Below are 11,788 nucleotides of genomic sequence, written 5' to 3'. Positions count from 1 at the left end.
TAAACTTCAACTTTTAGTCTCACAAGACTTAACGCTAACAAAACCCATGTATAAACTTATACATGCATGCGTTCTCAAATACACACACACACACACACACACACACACACACACACACACATATATATATATATATATATATATATATATATATATATATATATATATATATATATATATATATATATATATTTACACATCAACTAACACTTTATTTATTTCTTCACATAAACGAACGGGTTATAGGTGTAACAATGATTAAGTATGTACCTTTAGATAAGTACGGGAAAATGGGATGTTACAGTTTTGGACCCGTTGCTAGCCGTTTAGATTTTTCGACCCATTTAAGTCTCCGTTCATCCTACATTCTATGAAACAAACTTAAAGAAGTATCTTTCCAAACAAGAACTTGTTATTTCTTTTGATGAACTTACTATCGATGACAAACTCCACTTCCTAGGAGAACCGGTTGAAATTGTGAATCGTGAAACCAAACTCTGAAAGAACGTAAAACCTCGACTGTCAAAGTTCGTTGAAATGCCCAAGGGAGTACCTTCACTTATTCGTAGAATTTGCAACGCAAGGTTTCGAAGAAGAAACAACAACTACTACTTCCAACTAAATTTCGGGACGAAATTTCTTTTAAGGTGTAGGTAATGTAACATCCCGCGTTTTCCCGTTAAATTTATTTTTAACACCGTCTTTTTTTAGATAATATCTTTTGTTATCTAAATTCGTGTCTTTCGTTAACTAACGTTCTTAATATTTCCGTTATTTGATTATAACATCTCTCGGTTACTCTAGCGATTTAAAATATTCTTTTGGTTAATTCACGCACCCGCATCCGAAATCGAGAGACTAGTTTTGCCACTTGACCAAAGAGGTGGCTAGTAGTTGACTAGTCAACCACCTCACCACCTCCACTCATTCATTCATCTCTTTCTTTCTTTCTTACTTCCTCTTTTTCTCTCAAACACTCAAACAAGAATTCATCATCCATTTCACATCTAGGAAGCTCACAACAAATCCGACTACATATTTGGAATCCTCTCTTCATCTTCTACAACTTGATACCAATTTCATCCATTTTGGGTAACTTTCTAAAATCACTAGATTTCTTGTTCTTGATGTTTTTGACTTGAAATGATGTTAATTAGTGTCTATGGCTCGTGTCTAGCATGAATATATGATTTATTTACTCGATCTTGTTGTTTTGCATAAACTAGCATGAACTTGAAATGAGTTTGTTTAATCTTGAGTTTTGAGTAATTAAATGTTGTTTAAATGTTAAAGTTCATGTATTAAATGTGTTACTAGTATCATTAGCTTCAATTTGATGTGTTGGTTGATTTAGAAAAGCTTCATTTGCAAAATGGTTGAATTCATGATTTTGGTTAGGGTTTGATGAACTTTAAAACGAACTTTTGACGCATTGAATGCTATGAAATGTTGTTAGTAAGTGTTTAGTTGTATTGTATATTTCATTACCTTCAAAATGGCATATCGTATGTGTAAATTGGATTCCCGAATCACCATTTGCATTTTGAGCTTAAAACGTTAAATAATGATCTTTCGGTGAGATTGCGGTTATCGTAAATGTTGGATTTGTTTAATGAAATGTTTTTACTTGTATTCCTTGTTAAATTACTTTCCAACGATATAAGATACGTGTTTCGAATATTTACGGTTCATAAGTTATGTTTGTTTGAAGTTTGGTTCGAGCCTACACATGAAAACAGCCCAGAATTTCTGTCAGGCATACGGAGCCGCGCGCCGATTTCTGAGCGGAGCGCCGAATGCCTAAAAAATGGCACCGAGGCTTTACCTTGAAACGGAGCGGCGCGCCACTTATCTGAGCGGAGCGCCATTTGCCTGTTGTCCAAAAAGTCTCATTTACGTTTTACTCTAACTATGCTACGCACCTCCGATTAACATGAAACTTGGCCAACATACTTATATATGCTTATCTTTCATAGAAAAATTGTCGGATACCCGACCCGACCCCGTTGACTTTGACTTTGACCAAGTTTGACTTTTAGTCAAACTTAACCAAACACTTATGCAATCGTTCTAACGTGCTTTTATACTTATATCTTGCATGAAACTTGACAACTTGATTTACATGCTATATTATTCGAGCCGTAACGAGCCATATGACTAATTGAACACATTTCGCCCGACCTTGTGTCATAACCGGTAATTTATACAACTTACTTGTTTAGGTCAAGGCTAAGCAACTTTCATGCACACGTTTACTTTGTGAAGTACCTTTATACTCATGCACTCGAGGTGAGATCATAGTCCCACTTTTTCAACAACTTTTATACTTTTAAATCGTGGGCTGAGAAACATATACTTTGTTACATCTTGTACTACTTACTTTTATGTTTTGAACACAAGTCCGACGAAACAAACATTTCACAGCGAGTTTGAACAAAAATCCTCAATTCGATTATCATTAGTTACACTTGCCGGGTGTAAGCGGGAACTTATGTTGTATGGCCATACGGGTTTGACAAACCCTCATCCGGACGGTTCGCTACCGTTAATTCGGATGGAATGTATTTTCAAGAAACAGTGTATGTTCTAACACTATTGTGATGGGGTTCTATTGAAGGAAAGTTAAGCCTTGATAATTGGGTGCTCGCGAACTTATTTTGGAATGCAAACTATTTGGATGATCAATTTTATGGGAATACTAAATCTTGTTGTTCAAAAATAACGTTTATTACTACATCTATGATTTCACCAACGTTTTTCGTTGACAGTTTTCTATATGTTTCTCAGGTTCATACTTGGCTACTTGATACATGCTTCCGCACACTTTGATTACTTGCTTGGGGGTCAACCATGCATGCATACGCTAGGGATAGCATCTTTGGATTCAAACTTAAAGCATACATACTTACGCTATTTATAGCAACTATGATTTTCAACTTATTATGTCGCAAGTTATTTCATTTATACTTTACAACTTTTGTAAACTTAAACTTGTTGTCGAACCGTTTGGTAAACTAAACTTTGTAAGTCTTGTATGTTTCAAATGAATGCGACATAATTTTGATCAAACGCGTCTCATATATGGACTACGACCACGTAACGGGACCTAAGTTAATGACGCCGTCAATAACGATTTTGTCGGGTCGTTACATGTACGCCACACCACCAAGAGCGTAAGCAGCTCCGTGAAACACTTTTATTTTCACCATGCAAAACCCTCGACATCACATGTTGAACCATCACCTAAAGTCAGCACCTCGCCTTCTTTAACATTAGCTTATCAAAATAAGATTTCTTGGAACACACATGCATCGTAAAACCAGAATCTAAAATCCATTCATCTTGAGCAGAAGTAGAACTTTATGGAGATTGTGAGAACATCTCCCACCGGTACATTAACGGATACCACAGCCGATGAACCCCCAGATTTATCTTCACCATTCTTCAAGAGTGGACAACCCTTCCTTAATGACCCCACTCATGACATTTTAAGCACTTGATATCCTTCACGCCGTCTCCTGATCTAGATCTACTTTTATCACTAGATCTCTTCTCGGTAAATCTTCCCATTTCGTGACCAACCATAGCAAACTCATGCTCAAAACGGTCATCTGATCTTCGTCTCTTATCCTGTGATAAGATTGTCGGTACTACATCCTCCATCTTTACAGTAGGCTTACCATAAAGAACAATAGTGACCACAATATCATACGAACTGGGAAGAGGGGTAAGAAGAATAATGGTCGTATCTTCTTCCTCAATATAAACCTCAACTTTTCCAAGTTGATCCACCGGACCATTAAACACGTTCATATGTTCAATGACACTCCAATCATCATCCGCCATCTTTTCTGGCTTGTCGTTCTTTTTACCCTTCAACGACTCTGCCAAGCCCCGTTGAACCAGGACATCCTTCACCCTTACTGGCCACAAAGTGAAATTTCCGTTTTCGTCAAATGGCTCCACCTTAAAATGCATACAATTATTTTTTGCCATCTCCGAACAAAAAACTATTTGAAACACCTGGATACTCTCTGATACCACTTGTTATGACAACTTACCTAGCGCACCCACACCAGCGGAAGCGAGGATATAATTTGTTTGAGACAAACTTGCGAGAAATAATAGAAAGCAAATAAAGTAAGTGATAACACGGCAATTTAACGTGGTTCGAAAAAATCCTGCCCACGTCCACGCCAAGAGTCTCCTTTATTCTTATAATATAAAAGAACCCGGTACAAGAAATAGTACACTATGAGTTAAACCAAAACCCAAGCCCCTTAGATTTTAGTAGTAAATCTAAGTTTCTCGTACACTATTTTACACTCCTTACAAGAATAAAACTTTCGACCTCATAAAGAAAGGTTCTCGTTGATATTACCGATCAACAATGTTCTCTCATTTGTGATACGTGATCCTCGTGGATACATTTTGCTCTTTACATGAACACATATTTATACATAAAACTTCACCAACTGAAAACTTAGTCATCCATATGAAAACAAATAACATTCACAGCCACCTTATGACTTTTCCCACACTTGCACGTTTTAGTTTCATGAACCACCAAAAGGCTACAATTATTTGGCACATACTATTTGCTAATAGTCTCCTATATGTCCATGCAATAAACGTGAGCCATTTATTTGGACTATTGTCTCTTCTAAATTGTTTTTAAGTTATCAAAGAGTCACTGATCCAACAGTATTGAGGCGACCTTTTCAATCAGTAATTGGAGGTTCGAGTCCTGTTTATGACAATTTGTATATGACTTAATTACACGTTTGGTCACCGTGGTTTGTCAAAAATTTCAACTTTAGTCACTATAGTTACTGAACTTTCAAAATATTACATGTTTAGTCACTCACATTGACTGCTGTTAATTTAGTCCGTTTGAGCTGATCATATGCTTCTCACGTGTCTGGCACATGAGAGTACATTTGTCATTTTAATTAAATATTTTGATTTTTGATTTTTGATTTTTGATTTTCTTAATTTTATTTTCTCTACTTTTAGCTCATGTGTCAGGCTCATTTGTATTAGTCAAACACCTTATATTTCACATCGACATTTTCACACACACAAACAAAACCCATTTGAAACTCTAACCACAAATTCACCACCACCAGAAAGCAAGATCATGAACTCTAACCACAAGTTTACCACCACCACCAAAAGAGCAAGATCTGGTAACCACCCAACATCAACAACGGCATAATCGTGTCACCATTTCACCCGCCTCCGCCGCCGCCGCCGCAATTGATGGCCGGAATCACCTGCACCACTGTCGGATTCAACATTTTAGATGTGGTGATGCTCATCTCAATTTCTTCATCTCGATTTTTTCATCTCAATTTCTTCATCGACGGATGATGATACCACCGTCGGATCGTTCTAACTGAGCAGCAGTGGCGTAAGTAGAAATTTCTTTCACTGAGGGCAAATTTTTTTTAAAGGGTAGCAAATTTTTTTGTCAAAATATGGACGTTTTGGGGCAAAATATGAAGACTTTTGGGCAAAATCTGGAGGATTTAGGGGCAAAAATCTGAAGATTTTTGAGGAAAAAAAGAAAACCACTAGGGGCAAAATGAAAAAACCCAAATTTATTATACTAAAATATAAAAATCCACTGGGGCGGCTGCTCACCTCTGCCCCTACATATTTTCACCTATGCTGAGCAGCATTAATAACACCGGCACCGGCGACGATTTTCTCAGATCTCGAACACGATTAGGGATTGTTCTTGCAATTTTGGGTTTGTTCTAGTGATTTTATTAGGTTTTGTTCTTGTTCTTGTAAAATAATGAGGGAAATCAAGTTAGGGTTTATTGATTTTAGGTGGGGATGAAGATATGGAAAAAGATTTGGTTAGCATATTCGAAGAGATAGATCGCTGAGATGCAAATTTGATCTAGAAGCACATACCTTTTTTTATGTAGCATTTGTTCTGTAGCAAAAGTGTAGTCTAGTTTTGTTTATTTGTGGCTTGTTTGGTGTTGCTGGCCATGATGTATATTTGTAGTGCATCTTGTAAAATTTCACTTGATATATAAATAAACAGTTATTAGCTTTTCAACAACAAAAAAAAAAAATAATAATAAGAAAAGATTTGTGATGAGTGTGTTTAAGTTGGCTAAGATTTTTTATTATAATTTAATTTTAGTGTTCAGGTTTTTTTGTGGTTTTAATTTGGGGAAGATGAAGGTAGGGGATGAAATAAAAGATAAAAAGAGGGAAAAGTAAAAAGACTAAAATGCCCTCATATGTTTGGCACATGACTGACACTTAACGGAGAAATATAACGTCTGTTAGACGAAATGACTAAAAGTGTAATATTTTGACAACACAGTGACTAAACTTGCAAAAAAAAATCATAGTGACTAAACTTGCAATTTTTAACAAAGCACAGTGACCATTCGTGTAATTAAGTCTTTGTATATATATTTTGTGGTTAGTTTTTTAGAAAAAAAATGTTTTTAAGTTGATTGTGGATAAGATAAAATACAATTTTAATTTGTGACAATAAAAAAACGAAGTAGTATAGTAATACATTTCATATGCGGGCAAAATAAAAACGGTAAATTACCATTACCATTACCATTATAATACTAAAACACACGAGACTTTTGGTCGTTTCACCCAAATCACGCTTTTCAACGACATCATAAAAACAAACCAAACTAACTATACGCGAAACAAAAGTTTTTCAAAAACCTCTGAATATTTCGGGCTTCATTCCATATATACATACACGTATAATAAACAAACCAAACTAACTACATCATATCGATGGTTCCATTTCCCTTTTTTACGCAATCTTCTTGGCGTTAAAAACGTGTAAGCCATTAGGTACACTAGGTACCAACCACGTGTATCCAAACACACCTGTACTAAAGCTTTTTTAAATATGCAAATACATAACGTCACGTTAACTATGAATATGCAAGTCGAAAGCCGTTATTATTATTCGCTTCCTAATCCATTCCACCTAATTTGTCTATTGTTTTCCATTCCCTTTTTGACTTTTCCTCACTTTGATATATTTCTCACTCTCCTAAAAGTTGCAGAAGCTTCAGTGATCATCAACAATGGCAGATTCATCATCAAGTAAGTTCATAGTAACATTCATGATACATTTAAAAATATAGTTAAAAGATTGTTCCTTTTTTAAATCTTTTAGTAAAAGAGTATAAAAGCAAAAATTTAGTTTAGAGATTGTTCTATTTTTAAATCTTTTAGTGAAAGAGTTTTAAAGCAAGACTTAGTAGTTAGTACCGTGACTGCTCTACGGGGCTTAGAAATCCAATTTTCAGTTATTTAATAGTAATCGAAATCGAATATTAGTGGTCAAATAATAGAGTGAGTATACTCCATACGACTTAAAAATCAATTTTATTATTATAATTATGTGAAATCTGCGAGCAGTGGCCGGCTATGCACATGAAATGAGTAGTTTAATTTTTATTATTTGTCATATTATTACCATTACAAGGCAGGCAGTACAAGGGCTGTCCATTAACAATTAACAACTATGGTATATAATATTATAATAGTGACCATACACCTAATAGTCACATAAAGCCAATTTCTTTTAGCCTTCTACTCTTCATATTATCATCACAAAATTGTAGAGACCAATCAATTGATTTAAGAGCAGTTAAAATCATCAATTAACCAACAAGAGTTGATCAGAAAGCTTATCTCATGGATCAGAAACAAGTAGTGATCATTGGAGCTGGAATAAGTGGTCTTGTAGCATGCAAATATTGTCTATCTAAAGGCTTCAATCCTATTGTTTTCGAGTCAATGGGTGATATTGGTGGAGTATGGGCTAAAACCATTAGAACCACAAGGCTACAAACATTCAAAGGAATGTATCAGTTTATGGACTTTCCATGGCCCGCTTCAGTTACCGAAGATTATCCGACCCAAAAACAATTGTTGGACTATCTCCGGTCTTATGCCAATCATTTTGACTTGTTTAAATACATTCAGTTTCATTCCGTAGTCAAGGAAATTGACTACCAAGGTCCCTCATCTTTCATGTGGTCGAATTGGAACGGAATCAAAGATACCTTTCTTCAAGGCAAATGGAAAATCACAGTTGAAAATAGTCTCACTCAACCACCATCAATCAAGGTATGTTTGTTTATAGAAATAGAATAGATTGATCTCATACGTAATATGGTGTTCATTAAGACCACTCATGGCTCGCCCTCTGGGCGCCAATGGCAGTGTCGTGCAATTGGCGCCAATGCAGGACGTAGGTTTTAGAATAAAGGGATTGTATTTTGTGCTTTAACACATTGGTTTAGATAATTAATTTGGTGGGTCCGTGTCCTGGTGACAAAATATGTCATTAATGGCAATGTCCATGTCTAGAGGAGGAAATGAGAAGAACATGTAGCGCTAATGTGGCGGTCTGTCCTAGTGATGAAGGATGTTATTTGACTTATTGTTGGGAGGGTGGTGTAATACTAGAAATTTTTGGGGTTAAAGTTACAAATAGGTTATATATACTTTTTTAAATGTCCCAATGTAGGCTATTTACCCATTTTCGTCTCACTGTCGGCTATGCACTTTCAAAAAACATGTTCTCATGTCAACAATTGGTTACCAGTTACTGGTACAACCGGTCAAAATAATTACCTGTAATTTTTTGTTATTTCTAAAGGTAACGTGGACTAAATATAGTTTATCTTTTGTTCCAATGTATGCTATATAGTTTCTTTTTTTGTCCCAATGTATAGTATAAATATGACGACACGTCATCAAATTTTTTGATTGAAGGTTAAAAAAGTGTAATCGTTTATATTAATACAATTTTTGAAAGTATATAGCCAACAGTGAGATAAAAATGGGTATGTAGCCTACATCTGGACATTTAAGAAAGTATATACGTAGTAGCTTATTTGTAACTTTAACTCAAATTTTTGTTATAAGTATTTAGTAAACAATTTTTTTACAAATACCTATATAATGTGCCATTAAACATACTGCACTTGTTTAAATCTTCCCATGACACATTTATGTAAAGCAGGTGTATAACGCGGATTTTGTGATATTGTGTGTGGGAAGATTCAAAGATGTTCCAAACTTACCCGAATTTGCTCCAGGGGCCGGGACTGAAATATTCCAAGGGAAAGTGATTCATTCCATGGAATACTCTGCTATGGATCACGATAAAGCGGAAGAATTTGTTAAAGGGAGGAAAGTAGTTGTTGTGGGGTTCCAAAAACAAGGGCTTGATATAGCAATGGAGTGTTCATCAGTAAATGGTTAGTTATATATACAATTATACATGGATATATTGATATTATTATATTATGATTATGAGTTTCTTCAAATTATAAATAGCTTACTTTTTTTTTTTTTTAACTTATGAACGAACATTAGGACCGGAGAATCCATGTACAGTTGTTTACAGAAAAGACCGATGGAAGATAAACGACTTCAGTCCATGGGGAATACCACTGCAATATTTGTACTTAAACCGCTTCTCTGAGCTTTTGGTTCATAAGCCCGGTGAAAGTTTTCTACTTGGTCTATTGGCAACACTCCTTTCACCTCTGGTAAGTGCCTTGGATCCGGCTAGTTGGCTCATGAGTCATAAAGGGTAACATATTGGTCAGACAAAACGGGTCAGGCTGACCCCTGTGAACATTTTATAGTTGATCTTAAATACTAGCTAATATGTTAACTACTACTACTATCTAAAGTTATAACCATATTACTAGAATCAGACAAGGTGTTATGCATATTGTATACACATTGACTGACTTTTCGACCTATCAGACACTTTCAGTTTAGCTAAAATTTTAAATAAACACATCTATTCCACTTAGCTGCAATGGCATACACATAATTTTGTTTAACAGAATATGCACATGACAAAAACATTCCTACATGTGCACAAAATTGAAAGGAATTTCATTTACACTACAGATTACATACCCTGGCTTCCATGTAGATTTCGCCATGAGTTGCAGTTAGAAAAATGAAGTGTTTCTTAGGTTTATCCTTATTGGTAAAAGGAAGACGGTTTTCCCTGTTCGGGCTACCCGGGAGGGCGAGTAATCCGACCTCATACTATGATGTACGCAGCGCAGCAGGACTACACCCTGGCTGTTTCCAACCCATCTCTGGCCACCATTAAATATTCGTCCTAGACGTGATTTGAATCTGAGACCTCTTGCAAGAAACTTAGAACCACTGGGTTACCTTGTGATGGTTTATCCTGATTGATCTTCATTTTTCGACCACTTTCAAGTTTTCCTTAGTACTTGGTATTTTGTTTACTTTTTTATGCAACATTTAACTTGTATTACGCAACCCGTCTTTTACAATAGGGATGGGTGATTTCAAAACTCGTGGAAACCCACATTAAAATGAAGCTTCCTCTAGCCAAATTTAACATGGTACCAGAGCGTAACTTCTCAAAAGATATGCGTTCATGCTTACTTGCGATACTACCTGACGGCTTCTTCAACCGACTTGAAACGGGAAGTATCTTGTTAAAGAAATCTCCTTGTTTCAGATTTTGTGATAATGGCATCCTTATCGATGGGGAAAATAAACCTATCGAGACGGATATTGTCATATTAGCTACAGGATTCAAAGGAGCTCAGAAACTTACAAACATTTTCTCATCACAAGATTATGGTAATTTCATTGCGGCCTCACCCGATTCTAGAGTTGCCCTCTATAGGTGGGCACGCATAATGATCCGTTCCATTAATAACATTTTGAACGATAAATAACATACTAACCGTTTCTGATTAATTGTATCAGAGAATGCATTCAGCCAAGAATACCACAACTAGGAATTATTGGATTCTCGGAAAGTTTTTCGAACCTGTTCACATCTGAAATAAGATGCAGATGGCTAGTGGAGCTTATCGATGGCAACATAAAGTTGCCGAGCATTGAAGTAATGGAGAAAGATATCTCAAATTGGGATAAGTATATGAAAAAGTCATCAGGTAAATACCATCAAAGATCATGCATAACTGCTTTGGATATATGGTACAATGATCAACTCTGCAAAGACATGGGTTGGAATCCGAGGCGGAAAAACGGGGTTTGGGCTGATCTGTTTCAACCATATGGTCCCATGGACTATGCCAATGCATAAGTTTATGAAATGCATCCAATTACTTGCAGGTCACAACAAAATTTATATTTGAATACTAGGGAGTTAATAACTGATGTTGTTATGGATTCTTTTGCCATTGCTACTAATGAAAATGTGCTTAATGATAGTCCCTCTTTGGTTTATGCTAATTGCAAACCTTTTCTTCTCTTGATAACTTGTATATCACATTAAGTTTATAACGTTACATCAAAGCAAACTAGATGTTTACTAATATTGGGTTTGCAATATTTTAAGTAAATGTGAGGTGTCAATATAATTGGTTATGAACTTATGATAATAGATTAAACGGAACCAAATGGGCATCCATTTTCTCATCCATTAATCATTAACCCAATGGCATATACTTGCGAGATATACATTTATTGTACGGATATTCATTCCTTGTTTAATCTTCTTCACACATCTAACAATCTCTCACTTAAAGGAGGAGACTTTAAACAAACTCAATCTCGTCAATCCATCAACATCAAGCTTTTTGTTGTTGGCGAATCTCACCTTACCACGATACGACCTAAATTCTTCATCATGCTCATAGAATGTGTTGGAGTGCAAAGGAATCCAAAAACAATGAAGAAGAAATTTCGCGACCGGATTGATAATCCTCGTGGTTGCGAGATGATGTTTTTCAGTAAA

At 35.7% G+C, this 11,788-nt stretch overlaps 1 protein-coding gene across 4 annotated transcripts; it reads left to right on the top strand.

Annotated features, from left to right (window-relative positions):
* Positions 1-7,016: 7,016 nt before the first annotated feature.
* On the top strand, positions 7,017-11,260 carry LOC139845067 (probable flavin-containing monooxygenase 1). Of its 4 annotated transcripts, none has more exons than XM_071835293.1 (6): positions 7,017-7,107; positions 7,714-8,139; positions 9,038-9,278; positions 9,397-9,572; positions 10,350-10,708; positions 10,792-11,260. In XM_071835293.1, exons 2-6 carry the CDS (start codon positions 7,807-7,809, stop codon positions 11,132-11,134), a joined length of 1,452 nt encoding a protein of 483 aa, XP_071691394.1. In that variant the 5' UTR covers positions 7,017-7,107; positions 7,714-7,806; the 3' UTR covers positions 11,135-11,260. The 4 variants fall into 4 exon arrangements, with proteins under 4 accessions (XP_071691394.1, XP_071691393.1, XP_071691391.1 ...); XM_071835292.1 differs by having other exon boundaries at positions 7,023-7,107; positions 7,632-8,139; positions 9,041-9,278; XM_071835290.1 differs by having other exon boundaries at positions 7,023-7,107; positions 7,632-8,139.
* Positions 11,261-11,788: the final 528 nt, after the last annotated feature.

This window comes from Rutidosis leptorrhynchoides, chromosome 4 (genome assembly GCF_046630445.1).
Source record: "Rutidosis leptorrhynchoides isolate AG116_Rl617_1_P2 chromosome 4, CSIRO_AGI_Rlap_v1, whole genome shotgun sequence".
Lineage (NCBI taxonomy): Eukaryota > Viridiplantae > Streptophyta > Magnoliopsida > Asterales > Asteraceae > Rutidosis > Rutidosis leptorrhynchoides.
Note: the sequence above shows the minus strand (reverse complement) of the source record. Positions and strands in the feature narration are given on the sequence as shown.

Coding starts and splice junctions, on each gene's coding strand:
- LOC139845067 (XM_071835290.1), top strand. CDS start 7,705: ATGGATCAGAAACAAGTAGTGATCATTGGAGCTGGAATAAGTGGTCTT. Junction 8,140..9,037: donor CTCAACCACCATCAATCAAG/GTATGTTTGTTT, acceptor ATTTATGTAAAG/CAGGTGTATAACGCGGATTT. Junction 9,279..9,396: donor GGAGTGTTCATCAGTAAATG/GTTAGTTATATA, acceptor AACGAACATTAG/GACCGGAGAATCCATGTACA.